At 33.8% G+C, this 19,230-nt stretch overlaps 1 protein-coding gene across 5 annotated transcripts in view; it reads right to left on the reverse strand.

Annotated features, from left to right (window-relative positions):
* Positions 1–1,641: 1,641 nt before the first annotated feature.
* RAB3IP (RAB3A interacting protein) overlaps positions 1,642–19,230 on the reverse strand; it is a 56,025-nt gene continuing 38,436 nt past the window's right edge. For 4 of the 5 annotated variants that reach the window (XM_074269586.1, XM_074269584.1, XM_074269587.1 and 1 more), the window contains 5 exons: positions 16,960–17,088; positions 15,636–15,748; positions 11,020–11,119; positions 10,849–10,918; positions 1,642–8,511 (listed from right to left, as the gene is read on the reverse strand). In XM_074269586.1, coding sequence (XP_074125687.1) covers positions 8,429–8,511; positions 10,849–10,918; positions 11,020–11,119; positions 15,636–15,748; positions 16,960–17,088 — 495 coding nt within the window. In that variant the 3' untranslated portion in view covers positions 1,642–8,428. Of the gene's footprint in view, positions 8,512–10,332; positions 10,428–10,848; positions 10,919–11,019; positions 11,120–15,635; positions 15,749–16,959; positions 17,089–19,230 lie in introns of all 5 variants that reach the window. The other variant, XM_074269588.1, reaches the window with a different exon arrangement.

Consider the following 19,230-nt stretch of genomic DNA (forward strand, 5'->3'; position numbering starts at 1 on the left):
CCCAATGGTGACACTGCTGGATCAAAGGATATGCAGTTTTGTAGTCCTTTGGACCTAGTTCCAAAGTGTTTTCCAGAATGGTAGAACCATTTCGCAACTCCACCCACAATACATTAGTGTCTGTTTCCCCACACCCCCTCCAACATTTATCATTTTCTTTTTCTGTTCTTAGTCAATCTGAGAGGTGTGAAATAGTACTTCAGAGTTGTCCTAATTTGCATTTCTCTAATAAAATTATTTCCTTTCTAATGTTAGCACAATTGATTTTCTTTATACAAAAGATTTTTAACTTTACCAAAATTGTCCATTTTATTTCCTGTAACTCTCTCTATTCCTTATTTGCTGAGGAACTTTTCCCTGTCCATGGTTGAGAAAGGTATTCCTTCTCTGATCCTTTAATATCTTTATGGCATATTCTGTGAGAAGTTGATCTAAAACTAATTTTGGGCAAGCTGCTTTTCAATTCTCCCAGCAGGCTTTGTTGAATTTTGAATTTTTTTCATATAGTCTTTGGATTTATTGGACAACTTGCTACTTACTTTTCATTTGTTTCTGGATTTTGTATTCCAAATGCAATCCACTCAAACTATCAGGTCTTTACTTGGAGGTGAGTAGCATATTCATCGTGAATTTTTTGGAATTGATCTCATCAATGTTTATACTCTATAAAGTGCATAGTTGTTCCTCAACATTCATAGGGATTAGGGGAACAGAATCCCTGCAAATGTGAAAAAACTGAGAATAATTATTCTTCATATATATATATTAAGCATTCAAAACAAACAAAACAACACACTGCAATCTTTTTTTTTTTTTTTAAAGTTGCCATTTCTACTACAACAATCATTCCTCCACAAAATTCCACTCTGGTACTTCAGAGTGTACAGAAGTAGATCTGGATTTTCAAAAACTCTATCAGGAAAACATACACTTTGATAGGATTTCTCTAAAGATGCTTTATAGTCTAAGCAAGAGATGATATCTGTTTTCAAGGGCCAAGTGGTAATGAATTCTGTGGCTATGGCAACTTAAGAAACAAAGAGAATAATAAATGGCACTCTTTTGTAGGCCCCTTTTATTTCGGCAGTAGTGGTGGCAAAAAGGTAAAATAAATGGGGGCCGCAGGTTTTTAAGAACCCTTTTAGACTCTATAAACATTAACTTAGCTATTGGTACTCTTATATGTGAGAGCCTTTTTCTATGACTATCTCATGAACATATGACTGGAGAAATTGCATTGGATTAATCTTAGCATTCTTGATATAAATGAAATAAGGCTGTCAAGAATAAGTTGTAGTTAAATGGAAGAAGATTCTTACTGGAGGAAATAAATAAAGGAAATGGCATGGCAGAGTTGGTTTTATCCTGTATCCAAAGACAAGAAGAAATATCATATCATGGAATGTGTGATCATCTCATACTGCAGGGTCATAAAAAAAAATCTGCAGAAATAGCCATAAAAATTACTGGAGCATAGGTACCAACACTAGTTGCAGAGAATAAGATGATAGAAAAATTCTATGAAGAATTTGATTAAAACACCCCCTAAATTAAATAAACTCATATTTTTCATAATAGTGAATTCAATAAACAGATAAACATAGAGGAAGATAGCAAAAAAATTCGATAAACATGATTCAGGAGTAACCAATCAATTAATTAACAACCATTTATTAAGTGCTTACTATGTGCTTAAGCACTGTGGTAGGCACTGGGTACAGAGAAGGGATAAAACACAAAAAAATTGGTCTCCATCCAGCAGGGAAGACAAAGGCTTTTAGATTAAAAAGAAACCTTATCCCAATACACCATGAATATTTTCTTCTAATAAAAGAATTTGAAGACCCCCAAAAGCATTACAAAAAAACGAATACAGAAAATGTGACATTACTGATGTGGGAAACATTTCTGAATAAATTGTGAACATTTAAGACAATTGAATTCATAGAACAGAGCTCAAAATCAGCACAAAACAAAGTATAGAACAAAGTATAAAAGGAAAATTAAGAAATGTGTAATAAAACAACTCCAAGCTGGCCCATTTAAATTTAAACAAATTATTGATGCTGAAAAAATGGGAAATGGAGGAAAAGATCACTAGATAGAGGAACAGAACAAAATTAGCAATTTCATATGGAAATTTATCTTCAAATATTCAATCAAATCTCTGACCCCAAAGTGAAGAGTTCTCTCCCCTGAAGCAAATCACAACTTATCCATGCCTGCCAATTCTTTGTGACTCTTATTATGTTTCCAAAAGTTTGCCACAGGGGGTCCTATTCTTCTATTTGTCAAAAAACACAGAAACTTAAGCAGTCACATACTTTCACAAATCTTTTCCAATTCACCAATGTGTAATATAACATACAATTAATTTCTCAAAGAGACAGAATCCATTTTGGCAGGTTGATTTTTAGCTCCTCATCTCCATGTTGGTTGCAATTTGTGGTTTTCAGTTTTTGAATATTTTTGTTTTTTTTAAACCAGAGTTCAATTTAATTGTTCTTTCTATTTGTGCTATTGAAATAATTGTATATAGTTATTCTAGATTTGAGCACTTCTTCATATAATGAATTTTTCAGAATTCTTCAGATTAATTTTTTATGGTATAGTAGTTTCATAGTATCATGAATTAAGAGTTTAAAGAAATCCAAATCCCTCATTTTTCAATTGAGGTACAGGGGATAAATGACTTGTCCATGGTCAAAGAGACCAAAATTTGCTTAATAATCCCCCAGTCTTTTAGCTTTTTATTTACTTTGTTTCTGTTTCCTTATAATTAGTACTTTGGTGCATATAAAACCTGGCTTTCTGTTTTGTGACCTTGTTGGATTACATGCCTAGCACTGGATACTCTGATTCAAAGGGTCTGGAAATTTTAGCTATCTTCATAACCACCAAATGGTTAGGAAAAAGAAATCTTATCTTAGCAAAAATGGATGCAATCATATTAACTTTCCTTACCACAATTTGCAGTTGGCTCTCCAAGTTTGTTTTAAAAAATCTGCAGACTTGATAATCAACCTTCTTTGAAGAGTCTCCAGGTCATGTGTTGTATTCTCTGCATTTTCTATATTGGATAATTTCTAAAATTTATCAATTTGGAAAGTGAACTTGAATTCCAACAAGGAGATCTGGGCTCACACAGACGTAGATTCACTCCAAAGAGACTCTAGGCTCATATGGACCTCAATTCATTTCCCTCAGGTAGAATCTGGATCCATGGGAGTTCAGATCCCCTTATTGGGGACCATTGGGCTACAAGATATAAACTCTCAAGTTTTCCATTAATTCTAGCAACTTCTTGGCTTGTCTTTCCTAATCTATCTTGACTAAAATCACATCCATACCAGATAATTAGGGCTTCTCTAGGCCTCCAAGTCAGCTATGATGAATTCTAAGATATGTAGTCATTTTCTTCCAAAATTTCTTTCATTCACTCTCTTGCTCATAAATTCTAGAATAACCAAGAATTTATGAGATGGCACAGTGGATAAAGGTGCCAGGCCAGAAGTCAGGAAGACTCATTTTCCCAAGTTCAGATTCGACCTCAGACACTTACTAGCTGTGTGATCCTGGGCAAGTCACTTATCCCTGTTTGCCTCAGTTTTTTCATTTGTAAAATGACCTGAAGAAGGAAATGGCAAACTGCTCCAGGACCTTTGTCAAGAAAACCCCAAATGGGGTCATGAAGAGTCAGACAACAAATGAACAACAGCAAAGAATTTATGACATGGCTTTGAAAAAAGAGCTCTTATGTGGTATTTAGTTCTCACCACAGGCATTCATTTCAACAAAGACCTACAATATACAAAGGAATGAGAACAAAATGATGGAAAATGATGGATAGAAATGGGTTAACACTTAAGCATGATTAAAATTAGAAGGTAACAGAGACCAGGAATCTAGACTATATGCCATAAGAAGGGAAGAGAATTACCTATGAGACTTTGAACCAGTTACTTAAATTCTAAGTTATTTTCCCATATATAAAATGAGGCAATTGTACTCATGATTTGTCATGTCCCTTACAATTCCAACCATCTTATAATTGTGAAACTTCTTGGTAGAGTTAACACCTGGGATGGAACCTTAGTTACAAAACCTGAGGGTCACAAGTGCTCCTAACATCAGTTACTTCCAGAAGTAAAAATCTACTTGGTCAACAAGTGCTTTATTAAGTGCTTATAATATGCTTTGTACTGTACTGGGGATACAAAGAAAGGCAAAAAAACCCCAAACAAACAAACAAACAAAAAAACAACACCCCTGTTCTTAAACAGTTTCAATTGAAGTTCAACTTGGCTAAAATAGTATGTGAGGGAGAAAAAATTTCAGAATGGCCAAAGACATGGGGAAAGATCAAAACAAAGAGAAATGATCTGGAGAGGCAGGGTGCATCCTCTGCCCTTTATCAAGCAGGTTGGACAAAGGAGAAAAGTAAGGAATAAGTTCTACAGGGAACAACAGGAGCTAACTGAAACTAAGTAATAGGTGTAAGAGTCTCTTGGCTGCAGGAAATAATGTAACCCCCTAATGAAGCAATAGCTAATCTTGCTCCAAGGAATGATATCATACAGATGCCATCAGAAAAGGAATCGGTATCAGAAGTGTCAGAGGAAGAATAGAGGTTTCTAGTGACTTTCTGCAGGGTACCTAATAATCTATTAACCAACCCAATGTTTTCCAACAGAAAAGTCTGCTTTCTTCTTGGGGAATACAAACAAGATGTGACATCCTCTTAAGACTTGTCAAATCCAATACTGCACTGATGCTTCAGGAAGAGACAAATGGTTATTTTTAAAGGGACCAGAAAGAATTGTTATGAGCTATAGTTCTGGTCAAGAAAATGAAGCCATTCAAGATGCAAATGGTATGTCCATCCCTATTTGCTCTTCAAAGGCAGAGGAACTAGAAGTGACTATTAGGTTTGGAAAGTGAACAATTGCTTAAGAATGAATACCATCTTAGTATTTCTAGACTGTAGATTAAAAAAATAAGCTTGATAAGTTCTTATTCAAGGAGGGATAAAAATCTATGCCTGAGGAAGAAAAATGCTTCCATACATCTATCAAACTTATTGTTTGTCCTTCGACATCAGGAGGATGAGTTCTTAACTTGCACATGAACTGGATTTAAAAGAGGCAGGGCTGGGCCAAGTCATCCAGCTGACTCTCCTGTAGGATGATCTGAGTCCAAAGGCAAGACATAGGTCAGGATGATGGGAGATGACCCCAGATGCAGTGGGGGACCTTGACCTTCTTAAGCTAAGTCTTTAGGTCTGTTTATCTGAGGAAATTCCCATTGAATGATTTAAGACTAGATCAAGCTAGACACCACTGAAAAGACTAAGTAGGTAACACAGTAGAGATGCTGAGTAATTCACAGGGGCCAAAAAATCAAGGAGCCAATTATAACACCCAGTCTCAGATGTTTATACACAAATGAATAAGCATAGGTAATAAGCAAGGCAAACTACAGGTCCTAACATAAGGATGTAAATGATTTTGCAGGTAACTAATGACTCTCAATGAAGTAGGTTTTCCAATTATAGCATTACTCTGCAAAGAAAAATACCTCACTCAAAAGGAACAGATGAAGAAATATTCATGAGAGGCCATAAAAGAGCCCGAAATACAAGATACACTGGAAAACATCTGGGTGTAGATCAATGGAAACAGAAACAGAAGTCATATTGTTGGAGTATGTAACAGGACACTGGAACAGAAGGAAGAAAAAACATGACCAAAAGAAAGAGATCAGAAGCCTAGTAAGGGAACATGATAAAATTGGTTTAAGGAAATTCTCATATCTGGGTATTTGCTGGAGCTGTCTTATAACAACAGAGCAACTAATTTAATTCTTGGCACTAATAAAACACAGCTGATGTGTTAATAGGGTTTACCCAAATGCTTTTTCCTTATGGTAATTGGTAGCTATGGTCAATCCTAAGTCAGTTCCATAGTTTAAAAACAAACAAAAATCCTTTATTCACAATTGGTTATTTTTGAAGCCAAAAGAAACCTCTGTTGAGTTTTGTTGTTTCTAGTTATGTCCAATTCTACATGACCCCATTTGAGATTTTTTTTGGGAAGAGATACTAGAGTGGTTTGTCATTTCCTTCTCCAGCTTATTTTACAGATGGGGAAACTGAGGCACACAGGGTTAAGTGACTTGTCCAGGGTCACATACCGTGAAGTTACACTTGAACTTGGGTCTTCATGATTCTGGCCTTGGCAGTCTATCCACTTAGCTGCTTTTAAGGACCTTTACCATTAACCCTTGAATGGTAATATTAGCAAAATCAGCTAACATTTATATGGTGCCTACAAGGTGGCAGGCACCATTGCACTTTATAAGTGTATGAGGTGGGATGTGAACTGGGTCACTGACAGTTCCCACTTCTTCTACTTGGATTCCTTTCATGTCTCAATTTTCCTCATTCCTATTCTAACTTTTTTATCCCAATTATCCAAGTCAGTGGAGTCAAACTCAGATATAATATTCATATTGCCTATTTTCACTGTTTTAAAAATAATGTGCAAATCTCAAAACAGGACTTTCCCTGTGAATTGCAAGGTATATCCTGTCCTGCCAGATTAGGATGCAGATCATAAGTGCTGGCCTTGGAGACAAGACAGATGAGAATTCAAATCCTGCCTCAAGCTTTTACTTGTTGTGAGACCCTGGACAAGTTATATGAACTCTCAGTCTCAGTCTCCAAAAAATGGAATACTAGCACTTACCAGAGTTGTTCTGACAATTACATGACATAATGTAAGTGCTCTGCAAACCTTAAGGCACTATATACATGCTAGTTTTGATTATTATTGTTAATTTTCCAAAAGCATAATTTTCATCGCTAAACAAACAAACAAAAACAAAAACAAACAACACCACCTGAAATGATCTTGGACAATATTATAAAAATATTATGTCCCATTTATAAAATTTACAGTCTCATCATCTATTCTTCACTGGTCATATCAAATCTGGGGTAATATTAAACTGTAGGTACAATAAGGTCACTGAGAAATCAAAATGAATCCAGAATGGCAACCTGAGTAGTAGAGTCTGGAAATCATGTTATATGAGGAATGGTTTAAGGAAGTAGGAATCTACTTTTGAATGAAAAAATTAAAGTGAAGACATGAGCTCTCTTCAAATATTTGGTAGGTTGTTGCACTAACAGCTACAATACTGTGTATAGTCAATCTAGGCCTAATAGATGAAAGTTATAGACAGGCAGACATTCATTGCTCAATATAAGAAAAAATTGATAATTAAAACTCTTCAGCACTAAAATGAGCAGTGATTTTCCCCATATTTGAAAATGTTCATCCATCAAATCAGTTATAAAAAGAATTCTTGCATTAGGAAGTGATTAAACTGAATGGCCAGTACAACTCTGACAATCTGTATCACCATTTTGCTCAAAATCCTTTTAGGTTCCTATTTTCTACCACATCAAATCAAAATACCACTGTCTCACATTCAAAGCCTATCTATATGTAATTCAGCCTCATTCAACCTTTTTAAAAATTGGAAAAAAAATTTTACTGTTCCTTTAAAAAAGTCTTTGGAAAAAAAAAAAAGTCCCCTTTGTAGGGTTCAAACCACTATTCTCATTATGCCCCATCCCAATTCCTGCCTTTATTCATTTACTCCTCTTCTCTGATTATTCAATCCTGTCCTAGTTCCACCCTTTCCAAAAAGAAATTCCCAATTATGACAATTCTCACTCCTGTCTCCCATTTCTGCACTTATTATCAGCACTAAGGAACACTAGTGTCTTTTATTATCTAGTTGTTTCATGTTTATTGGCCTGTCTCCCTACCTAAATCCTAAATTCTGGTAAGTTTGGGTCCACTTGTGATATTTCTCTTGCATTTTCCAGAGTAATGAAACACAGTTTCAAAGAACAATTTGTAAAATTCAAAACTGGTTAATCTTTTGTAACTGGGTCATAGAAAAATCACTACTAATATGCATACTGTTAGTACAATATACAGCAAGTAATTAGCATTTTAAAGAAAAAAATTATTCCATGTATCAAAGATCTGAAATTCTAAAATAATGAGCCATCCCTTCACGTGGCATAATAAAATTAGAAGAGTAAGCAAACACACATCTTCAATCTAACATTTATTTAATTAGGGCTTTTTTTTTTTTTTTTTTGCAACTATAAATTACAATCACAAGTACACCTGTACGTCTTTGTCTTAGTTTGTTCAACTAAATTTTTAAGTAAGCATACAAAGCATGTGTCAGTTTGAAACAAATCATAGTATTCCTTAGTGCATTTTTCAAAAGAGGATAAAAGATCTTGGACCCAACTCCTTGGAAATAAATATCAAGTGACCATAAAAAAAAAAAATTCAGCCATTTTAGTTATTCAATGAAGTTCATGCATATTCAGTGTAGAGAATTAAAGTTCCTCCTTGAAATATCCCAGTTTTGCCAATGACATTTCTTTTCTCAATTGCATAACTTCCCAAAACATCTGATCAACTGCACAAAAGAGAAAAAAAAGGACACGTAAGTCATTAAAGACCACCCTAAATTCTAATTTAATCTTTCACTGAAGCACATTTGAAACCAAAATAATTTAAACTCCCATCATTAAAGCCTGTACCCAAGAAATATGAGTCTACATAGTTCTTTTCTTCATTAAAAACCATTCATTAGTTTAATTAATTTTGTGATGGTTGCAACTAACACTTAAAAATAGTTATTAAAGGAGTTATATCATAGTATTTTAAATATCCAACATCATCAGAAATTCCTTGTATTAAAGTTCTACATATTTTTTAAAAGTTGCTACATATCTGACATTACACATATTTACAAAAGTTACTTTGTCCAATCAGGAGACACTTCAATGTTATTTGCAATATAAATATTGTCTTCACTGACCATTATATTTAATGCTCATTACTTAGGAACTTATTATCTAATTCTTAGCTCATACTTTAGCTACCTTCTAGTTGTTTCTGAGCATTTTTAGTAGCAAAAGATTTATGATTTAATCAAAGTATTGACAAAAATTAATAGTGGATGTAAATAACTCATGTTCTTTTATTATTAATTATTTATGACCAAGCAGGACTTTCATATTGTTTTTAATAACAATGGATTTAAAAATTTCAGTAGATTTCTCTTATACATGCATGGGGTCTATTTACTATACAATATGCTATGGAGGAGAAGGGTTAAGAAAACATAATATTACATGTAAGAAAAAAAACACACCCCCACAATTTTTCTGTAGTTTTAACAAAAAAAAATTAAATTTTATGTAAAATATGTTTTCCAATTTATAAAAGGTCTTAATATTTTCTTTGCTAATCTAGTCCTATGAATACGTGTCTGACAATATTTTTTTAAATAGTTTTTTATCTACAAGATATATGCATAGGTAATTTTACAGCACTGACAATTGCCAAGCCTTTTGTTCCAATTTTTCCCCTCCTTCCCCCCACCCCACCCCCAGATGACAGGTTGACCCATACATGTTACATATGTTAAAGTATAAATTAAATACAATATATGTATACATGTATCTGACAATATTTCAACATAAGCAGCATCATACAATCTATAATATAGAAGTCTAAGTATACAGAGATGGGCAACTAGATGGTGCAGCTGATAAATGCAGAGTAAGGATGATTCATCTTTCTGAGTTTAAAATCTAGCCTCAGACACTTACTGTGTGACCTTGGGACAGTCACTTCACCCTATTTACCTTCCTTCCTCATTATTAAAATGATCTGGAGAAGGAAATGACAAACTATTCTAGTACTTTTGCCAAGAAAATCCCAAAAGGAATCACAAAGAGTCAGATATGTCTCAACAATAATATCGATTCAAATTTTTAATTTGAGAATCCTCCAGATAGCATTTACATTACAATTCTAAGTGTATAGGAAAACCACATTGAAATAACCAAAGAAGAGGATAGTTTTGAACTAGCATGCTATTTTACACAAAATTAAGAGTTTATTTAGTTCATTTGGATGAGAAGTGACAAAACATCACTATTTATTTCAATGATAAAAAAATCTGTCCCCAGCAAAAAATGAACAGGTAAAAGCCTATAAATTTCATTTTATCCAGTATAAAATTAACATGGCCTTGGCAGACTGCAAAGGTGATACACTATTCTAGTCCAGCATCTGCTATAAGCCAGTTTTAAGACAGTTATGTCTAATTCATAAGACTTCTTGGATTTCGAGACCACATACAATTTTTTAGCTTGAAACTTGAATAATTTGAGAATTATCAATAATTATTAATTATCAAGGAAGATTGTATTAAAAATCAACACACTTGCTTGAATTTGGTTCTTCCAGGTATATCATCTGCACGTCTCATGATTTAGAATACAGTAATCTTTATTCCATTCAGTACTGTCCTCATAATGGCTTTATTAATTTCATACATTTAAGTAAAAAAAAATAAAGAAAAAAATGTATCGTTAGCTCTTTCATGGTTTACCACCAATTAAAACAAATCTGACTATTTCTAAATTCTGCTCCCCTCCTTCAGAGGCAGAAATGGACTTCTCTCATGCACACTGATTTATCACACCACTGCGAAGAAAACTAGTCCTGTCTAGAGGCAGAATGATTAAAATGAGATGAATACTCATACCAAGAAAAGCAAAACAAATTTCAAAAACCTATGCACTTAATTTCTAACTTATATATCAGTTTATTGGTATTTAGGTAATTCAAGAAAATGTCTGTATTATAATTCCTTCTCATTTCAGCTAGGTAATAAAAATATATTCCGAATTTTCAATGTATAGTTAAATATAAGCACTTGCTAAGGTAAGATACTCACCATCCTGCTGTTTCACAAGTCCTTGCTGAATATAGCGAATATATGTAAAAAAATTACACACTGATGTGATCTAAAGCCAAAATAAAAAGGTTACATAAAATTAACAGGTTAATGATATATGTACATTTGCATACAATGTAAATTTGAATAAAAGTAATGGAAATTACATACCCTGTATCTGCAAAAAGGAGAAATGTAGTAGTAGTTGCTTGAATCTCCTAATTTAATTCTATGTTTGCATGACTTACTCTGACCACTGAGAGCACATTTCCTGTAAAACAATTACACACTTAAGTTTTTTTTTTACTATTGAAAGCAACTTGCCTTTCCTTTCTCTGCAGAAACAATAATATATACCATAACAATATTGGATGGAATAATATTCACAATATATTCTGAAATCCCAATATAATGACAATTTTCTAGTTGTGTTTTTTGTTATATTTGTAACAGTCTTCCCACAAAGAACACTGAAATAAAGCAGTGAGGTTTGTATTGTTTGAAGGATTCAACCAGACTCCTAGGTAATGTGATCTCTGATGCTAATTGGCAGGCAGTACTCTGCAGGCAGTTAAGAAGCAGAATACAGGTGGCATGTTTGGCCTTGGGGGAAGGAAGGCTGGGTAGGTTCAATTCTATCACATCCAGAAATGAATTAAGGCACTGGGAACTGGCTGCAAAAGGATTTCCATTTACTTGGTTAGTGACAGGAGAGCTGCCTACAGGGCAAAAAAGAGAGAGAAACAAAAGAAAAAAATAGGACACTGCTCAGATTGCTACCTAAGGTACAACGTTTTCCTTTCTTACATGAAAAATTGATCATGGCTCCAATGTTTGTTAAAATATGATCAGAGTTTCAAGTTAGAATCTGGATGATGGTAAAGATGAAACATTTGGATACATTTTAGAGCCTAAATGATTAGGTGTGTTTTAAAGACATAACGGCAAAGAAATTATATGTACTTTAATGATGACACAACAAACCACTGCTTTCATTTTGAGGATACTCTTGGCACAATGACTACTATAAAGAAGTATAGCCAAATGATGACAAAAATTGCAGCTAACATATATAGGACTTTTTAAGGTTTGCAAAAAAACTTATATACTATCTCATCTAATTTTTACAATAATTACAAGCAGCAGGTGCCACTAATCTCATTTTACAGATAAGAAAACCAAGTCTGGAAGAAATTAAATGACTTGCCAGGTTCACACACAAGAGTCTGGGGAAGGATTCAAATCCAGATCTACTTGATTCCCAAGCGGTCTCATTTACCATATCCAATCTGGCAAGCTTCCTCCCAATAAATAATAGTAAATAGCTAAAGCTACATGTAGTTCAAATTATGATCAAGAAAGAAAAGACACTCACCAAGCTCTATGTCTGGTTACTCCAAAGGGTGCATCTATATACTCAGATGGATCTAGCATTCCATCCAATTGGAGTCCCCCCAAATAACACAGATCACAAGCCGTCTTTGCCTGGGTATCATCATCCTGTGTGACTCTCATCCACAACCTAACTAAAGTTAATTACATGGAATCCATCCAATGCACTGGAGCCTTCCTCCCTCCCTTCTAACATCAGGTGATTTTGGAGCACTCCTGCCATTCTCTTGATTGCCATCCTACATCCTGGTAGTCCATGTTCTCATCCTGTTTCTACACATCCCATCACAGTGTTTCTACTGAGTCTGTATCCTAATGAGATCATAAAGAATGGAAAAGGACACATATGTGCAAAAATGTTTGTGGCAGCCCTTTTTGTAGTAGCTAGAAACTGGAAACTGAATGGATGTCTATTAGTTGGGAAAATGGCTGAATAAGTTACAGAATATGAAGATAATGGAATATTATTTTTCTATAAAAAGTGATAAGCAAAAAAAAAAGTGATAAGTAGGTGATTTCAAAAGACTTAAATAAACTGATGCTGCATGAAAGTGAGCAGAACCAAAAGAATATTGTACAGAGCAAAAGATGATTATGTGATGATCAACTCTGATGGATTTGGCTCTTTCTCAACAATGTGGTGATTTAAAACAATTCCAATAGACTTGGGATGGAAAGAGCCATCTGCACCTAGAGAGAGGACCATGGAAACTAAATGTGTATTGAAGGACAAAACTGTGCTTGTCTTTTTTTTTTCTCTCATAGTCCCCTCCTCCCCACTTTGGTCTGATTTTTCTTGCACAACATGATAAATATGGAAATAAGTTTAAAAGGATTGCACATATTTATCTGACATTAGATTGCTTGCTGCCTTGGAGAGGGAGAAGGTAAGGAGAAAAAGGAGAAAAATGTAAAACACAAAGTTTTACAAAAAATGAATGTTGAAAACTATCTTATATTATTTATATTTGGAAAAATAAAATACTGTAGGAATAAAAAGGAAGATGTCTTTGATCTATGATTATATGACTCTCAAAAAGACTGTGGAGAGGTAGGGGAGTAATTGTTAATATTTTCTTGATCTTTCTGGAGGGAGGGAAGTAATAAGGTCTGAGATATTTTTTCACAGCTTTGGTACTTTCCCTTCCCTTTAAATATCTGGTAAATTAAGTTAATTTCTCAATGCCCTTGTAATTGTATTCACTCTAATATTTTTTACATTATTTCTATTCCCATTGTATTTCTTACCTTTTTTCCTAGTCTAATCCCTTTTTAAGTAGTTAACTTCCTATAAGAACCCAATTAAATTGTTAAATAAATTATAAAAGGATTCTGTGTTGTATCTTTTTGAAAGGACAATAATTTGTAAAGTGAATAATCACTTTCTAAATTAATCTTATTTTAGATAAGGTCAGATTATCCACGAATTTCCCTAAAGAGAAATATATTTGTATATTATTTCATGTTCTCACAGCCCTGGGATCCTCTGGGTGTAAAGATATGAGATTCTATATAGGTATTACATAATTCTACTCTGCTGTGTCAATCTGACAGGAAGGTGATTCTGGTTTCTAAAAGGCTGTAACAGCAAAGGTTGGGCAACCTCTATCAGGTTCTCCAGCCTATGAGAACCAGCTTTGCTAATCATGAAAAGATTCATCACCTACATGCTATTTACATCCTGATGACTTTTTTTTTCCCCGAGGGGGAGAGAAGGGACAAAGGTACAAATAGTATATAATATATAAAAATAATAAAAAGCATAAATATTCTCTTTAGGAAACAAAGTAGATAAATTAGATCACATATGAAGAGGAGACATGTTGGAGGCAGCATAAATTAAGGTCAGGGAGGGACCAATTTATACAAATCATCCCATAATTATTTGCTTTATTGTATCATTTTTTCCTTTGCCTAAGCACTAGCTATCTTGTCACCAGATTTCTAAAATTTGAGAATAGGCTCCTCATCTTTCCTTATCTCTTAAAGTTACCTGTCATAGGGTCTTATATACAATATACATTCAAATTCCAATGTCCCAAATCTATAAAAGTCTCTATCCAAGCACATTATTGGCAGAAACAGAAATAAATGGCAAAATAAATAAAATTGATACAAAAAAAGATAATGTAACATGGTTTCCTAAGTTAGTATGTGACCCAAAAGGATTCATTTCTATTTGAGTTTGACATGATTGCCCTAGAGAAGCAAACTAAGTTATAACATACAATAATAATTACAGCATGTGAAAACTTAAAGTATGAGTCAGAACTGGAAATATTAAGCGCAGTTTAAAATTGATAATATCTACCTCTATGTTTAAGATACAACATGAAGTAGCACAAGTTGAATATCAGATTGAGCATCTGGCTTCAAGTGGAAGTGAAGCTCATAAATACAAAATGAATGCCTCAATGAGCAAACAACAAAATACTACTATGATGATTTATATGCATATTAAATTTTAAAGGAACGCTCCCATCACTGTTATGACACATCTAATTTCCTTATTCGGCTTTGAAAATGTGTCCTACAAAGGGGACAAAACATCAACTTCTACTTTGGCTCTGTTACCCTAAGCTGGGCTAGACTTAGAAAACCAAATGCTGTTTTCTCAGTGCTTTCACAACTCTATAAAATGGGGACACAAGGGAAGAAAGGGAGAAAAGAGTGACATTTCCCCCCCATCCCGTGTAAGAAAAACCATGAAAGCTTATTTCTAAGGATTTATGACACTCTAATATGAAATGAGAAGGTTAAAAGAGATGACCTCTGGTCCCTTCCAGTCTAACATTCTATGATTCCATAGGAATGGGTATTTAGCAGATCTATAAATGGAAATTTTTTCACAATTGGGGAGTAGGGGAAAAGGGATAGCAATGGTGAACACAGAACAATACTGGGAGCAGTCATAGTGAGAAATATTATAGGTCATTTTCCTAAAGGTAGTTTAAAAGAATGAGAAAGAGGAAGTCCCCAAGAAAGACACTACAGTGACAGGGGTCTGGCAATGACAAAATAGGCATTATGATGCAAGCCAGCAGAGGATTCCTATGCAAGAGGTGAGTATAGTGGTTACAAGAGGAAGGAAATATATTATTTCCTCAATGAAAGGAGAAAATGCTTCCTCAACATCTTGGATCAAAGCCCCATTCTCTTTGTACTAGTTACAGATCTGCCATTTAGCATGTGCATTCATAATGTTAAGGAGTAAGACTTACTTCATATCTTATTTGATAAAATAATGTTTTTAGTTGATCTGGTAATGGAGTCCTTGGCCTATATAATGGTCCATTCCAAAGGTATGACATGAAATCTTTCCATATTAAACACAAATACCACATTAAAAAAACATTCAATATTTTAAAACAATTTACATAGCTACACTGACATACTTTGGTCCTCCACATTCAACTGCAGAAGCTTTTACAAATCGAATAGGTTGCAGTCCCACTGGTTCAATGCTCAGGGTATTGTTTTCCACAGCCTCCAGAACAGCTGAAGCCAACTTAAAAAAATAAAACCATAGATAGATAGATATCAATGTTTGATAATATGTGGCTATGTTAAAATTCAATGTCCAAATGGTACAACCTTGGTCCTAAGCAAGGAAAAGACATGCTAAAACACAGTTAAAATGAAAACTCCCTGATAATTTCTTTTCTATATTCTTATCTTTAAAATCTAAAATACTTAGTACACAGCAGGTCTTAAAAATGCTTACTGATAATTCAACTTTTTTTTCAGATAAAGGCAACTTATTCATTCCAGATATGTCACTTACTTATCTTCTTGAGTTTTAATGTCAAAAGAGACTTACTTTTACCATGTATTTTCTACTTTTATATTTGAACACAAGATTCTACAAAAGAATAATCAAACATCAGGTGTCCTCTTGCACTGGGCAAAACAGCCAGTGCCATAAAGAGGTGATTAAAGACCCATATACCTTTTCTTCAAGGATTCTCTTAAAGTGAAAGATTATGATCTCTTTAAATTTCAAACAAACCCCCACAAATCATTGCTATTTTCTGGCGCTTAAGTTTTTACTATATACCCTTTTGATCAGGTGGAAAGTGAGGAGAGGGGAGGGCTTGACTATAGCCACTACACTGAATTGCTGTGATTATATTTTAGCAGAGTAATTTGTAATGAAACATTGCAAAAGCTTCAGGCAGAAATGGTCCTTACCAACAGCTTAGATTTATATAGTTGCTTTTATTTCTAAAGGGTTTTCACATTCACTGTTCCACATAATCATCCCGAGAGGTCTATGATATAGTTGGGACAGGTGGCATTTTCTGTTTTATAAATAAGGAATCCACACAAGCCTTTTGGCTTTATAAAATTCAATTAAGGTTTTTGATGATATCATATGAATATAAAAGTTAGCATTTCTCTAGAATTAATTTCAGTATATAAATCTAAATCTCCATTACACATTTAACATTTCATCATTAATACATTATTTCAATGCAAATGACCGTGTGGCTCAAGATTAGTAATTTTTTAAGGATTCAAGTGTTCAGAATGTACTGCGAGAGTATAAATAAAGTAGAGAGATAGAGAAGAGAGGATCTATAATTTTACATTTCAAAGTTCTCGAAAATAAGATGATTCACATATATATTAAAAATGTGGAAAAGTACAAAACAATCCTAAATAATCTCATATTTGAACAACACATCCATATACTCAAACTTTAGAAAAAATTTTTACCTCACTTTTGGAAAAGGTTAAGCATGGAAATATATCTTCCTGATAAATTTTGTCTAAGAAGGGGCATGTCCTGTCCATTGTGGGTTCATCCTTCCAAGATCTGAACTCATTATACAGAGATAAATCAGCCTAATAAACAAATTCAGAAAACAGTTAATTCTTAAAATTCAAACCCTTAATTATACATATTTATAAGTAAAGCCAAAACAATTACTAATAGCTTCTCATTATCAACATTATAAAGCATATATACACACACACACAGAGCAACATGATTGACTTGATAAACATACCATAACATATAAACAAATGAATTCTTATTCCTTCATATATATTTATACCAAAATTTCTGCAATTACTCAAAAGTATTTTTGGAATCCTTTCTTTGGGACTGATTTCAGATCTTATATTCCATCCTTCTGAATGCTTTAAATGGCACATCTGTTCTCTTTGGCAATACAACTGATTTTGGAAAAGTCAAAATTAATTTAGGAACAGATCTAAACAGATCTAAAAATGGGCTTTACAATATATATAAAATGTTTCTTGAAAACTTTAGAAAACAATATAAATGTGGACTATTGCTACACTGTTTTTGTCACTTATATGACAAAATAAGATATGTCTATAAAGTAATGGAAGAAATTTTATTTTCATGTATATAACTTAACTCTGAAAGCCATTCCAAAATATCACCAAAAACAGTATGAGCAACAGTAATGTTTTTTTTTAAATAAGCAGTGATTACTCATTTGAATTTTCAACCATATTTCTGTTGTGTAGAGTTTATTATTTCAGCCATTCCTAGTAATTTCTACCTGGAATTATCACTAATAACCTCTGGTACCCCTTCATTTATTCTCCCAATTCTAATAGATGTTACCTAAGTTATTTTTCAAAAACTGCCCAAACTTCCTCACCTCATTTTTTTAATTACAAAGAAGCAGAATTATGCCTCACCAACCACAACATGGCCACTTACACACTGTCCACAAAATGACAAATTTAGAACTGGAAAAGATCTGAAGGTCCATATAGTCCAACCCCATTATTTACAAAAGAGAAATCTAAGTAAAACCCAGAAAAATTAAGTAACTTTTCACCTAAGATCACAAAAGCAGTTAAGTGCCAGAGACAGAATTTAAGCCTCCTTCTCCAAACTTCAGAAGCAAGGACCTCTCCCACACAATGATTTTTCCCTGCTCAAATCTGAGAAATCATCAGAAACATACAGGCTTTGAGACTAGTTCACTTGAACTAGCTAATCCATCTACAGATAACTGAAGGCTAATTTTACCTGCCAGGTAATTCAAAGATGACAATTGAAGCAGGTTGTGGTTCCTATTGATCTATGATCCCTTTCAGAATCTCAATCTTTCTTGGGAAGGCATATCCTCCCCAGATAAGATATCTTTCCAGGATGCCAGGGCCTTTGATTCAATTAGAAATCCTGGTCAAAAAGCATCCTTTGAAGTGTTGTTAATCCATAGGAGATCGATCTGTTCTGTCCCAGCCCCCACCAAGATAGCCAATATAATAGCTTCCATCAACGAAGGTCTTTTGCAGGTAGACCCAGATAGCTCACTCAGCTGCCATGACTTTCTGTCCACTGAGAACTGCATTCTCTCAATGCAAAACTCCATTTTCCCACAGATCTGCCACTATAGAAGTCAGTCTCTTGGTAAACTGATTTCTATTTAACAATAAACTTTCATTTTGCAACTAAGAATTCGGGAATAAATGAATTCTTTTATTTTTAGAACTTGCGGCCGATTTAAAGGGGATTCTTAACAACTCTTTTATAGCCACTAACCTCTAGACCACCAGGCAAACTGCACCAATATGATTGTCTATATTCCTTCAAGCTCTAAAATGATAATCTCAACACTGAATTTCTTTTTTCTTTATCTCTATCCTCAACTCTTTAGATTATGATGAAAGGCAAAATAAATCATGGTAGAAAATTCCAAACTAAACAATGATTCCTTTCTTCAACCTTTCAAAAAAAAAGTCATGATTTCACTGATGGTAACTACTCTTTACAAACACATATAATACTACTATACTTTAATAGAATGTTTCATGAATCTCTATGGCAAAACTCCCACCAAAACCTATGTTATGATCAACCTTTTGATAAGGAGGTTTTTGAAACTTAGCTTAGTTGGTCCTTTAACGATAACCCACTGCTGAGCCTGTGTACTACAATTATTTTGGCACTGCAAAGCCTGCTAGAGCATAGCTTTCAAGAACCCAGAAGATGTGATAAAA

The sequence above is a fragment of the Sminthopsis crassicaudata genome, chromosome 5 (assembly GCF_048593235.1).
Source record: "Sminthopsis crassicaudata isolate SCR6 chromosome 5, ASM4859323v1, whole genome shotgun sequence".
NCBI classification, from domain to species: domain Eukaryota; kingdom Metazoa; phylum Chordata; class Mammalia; order Dasyuromorphia; family Dasyuridae; genus Sminthopsis; species Sminthopsis crassicaudata.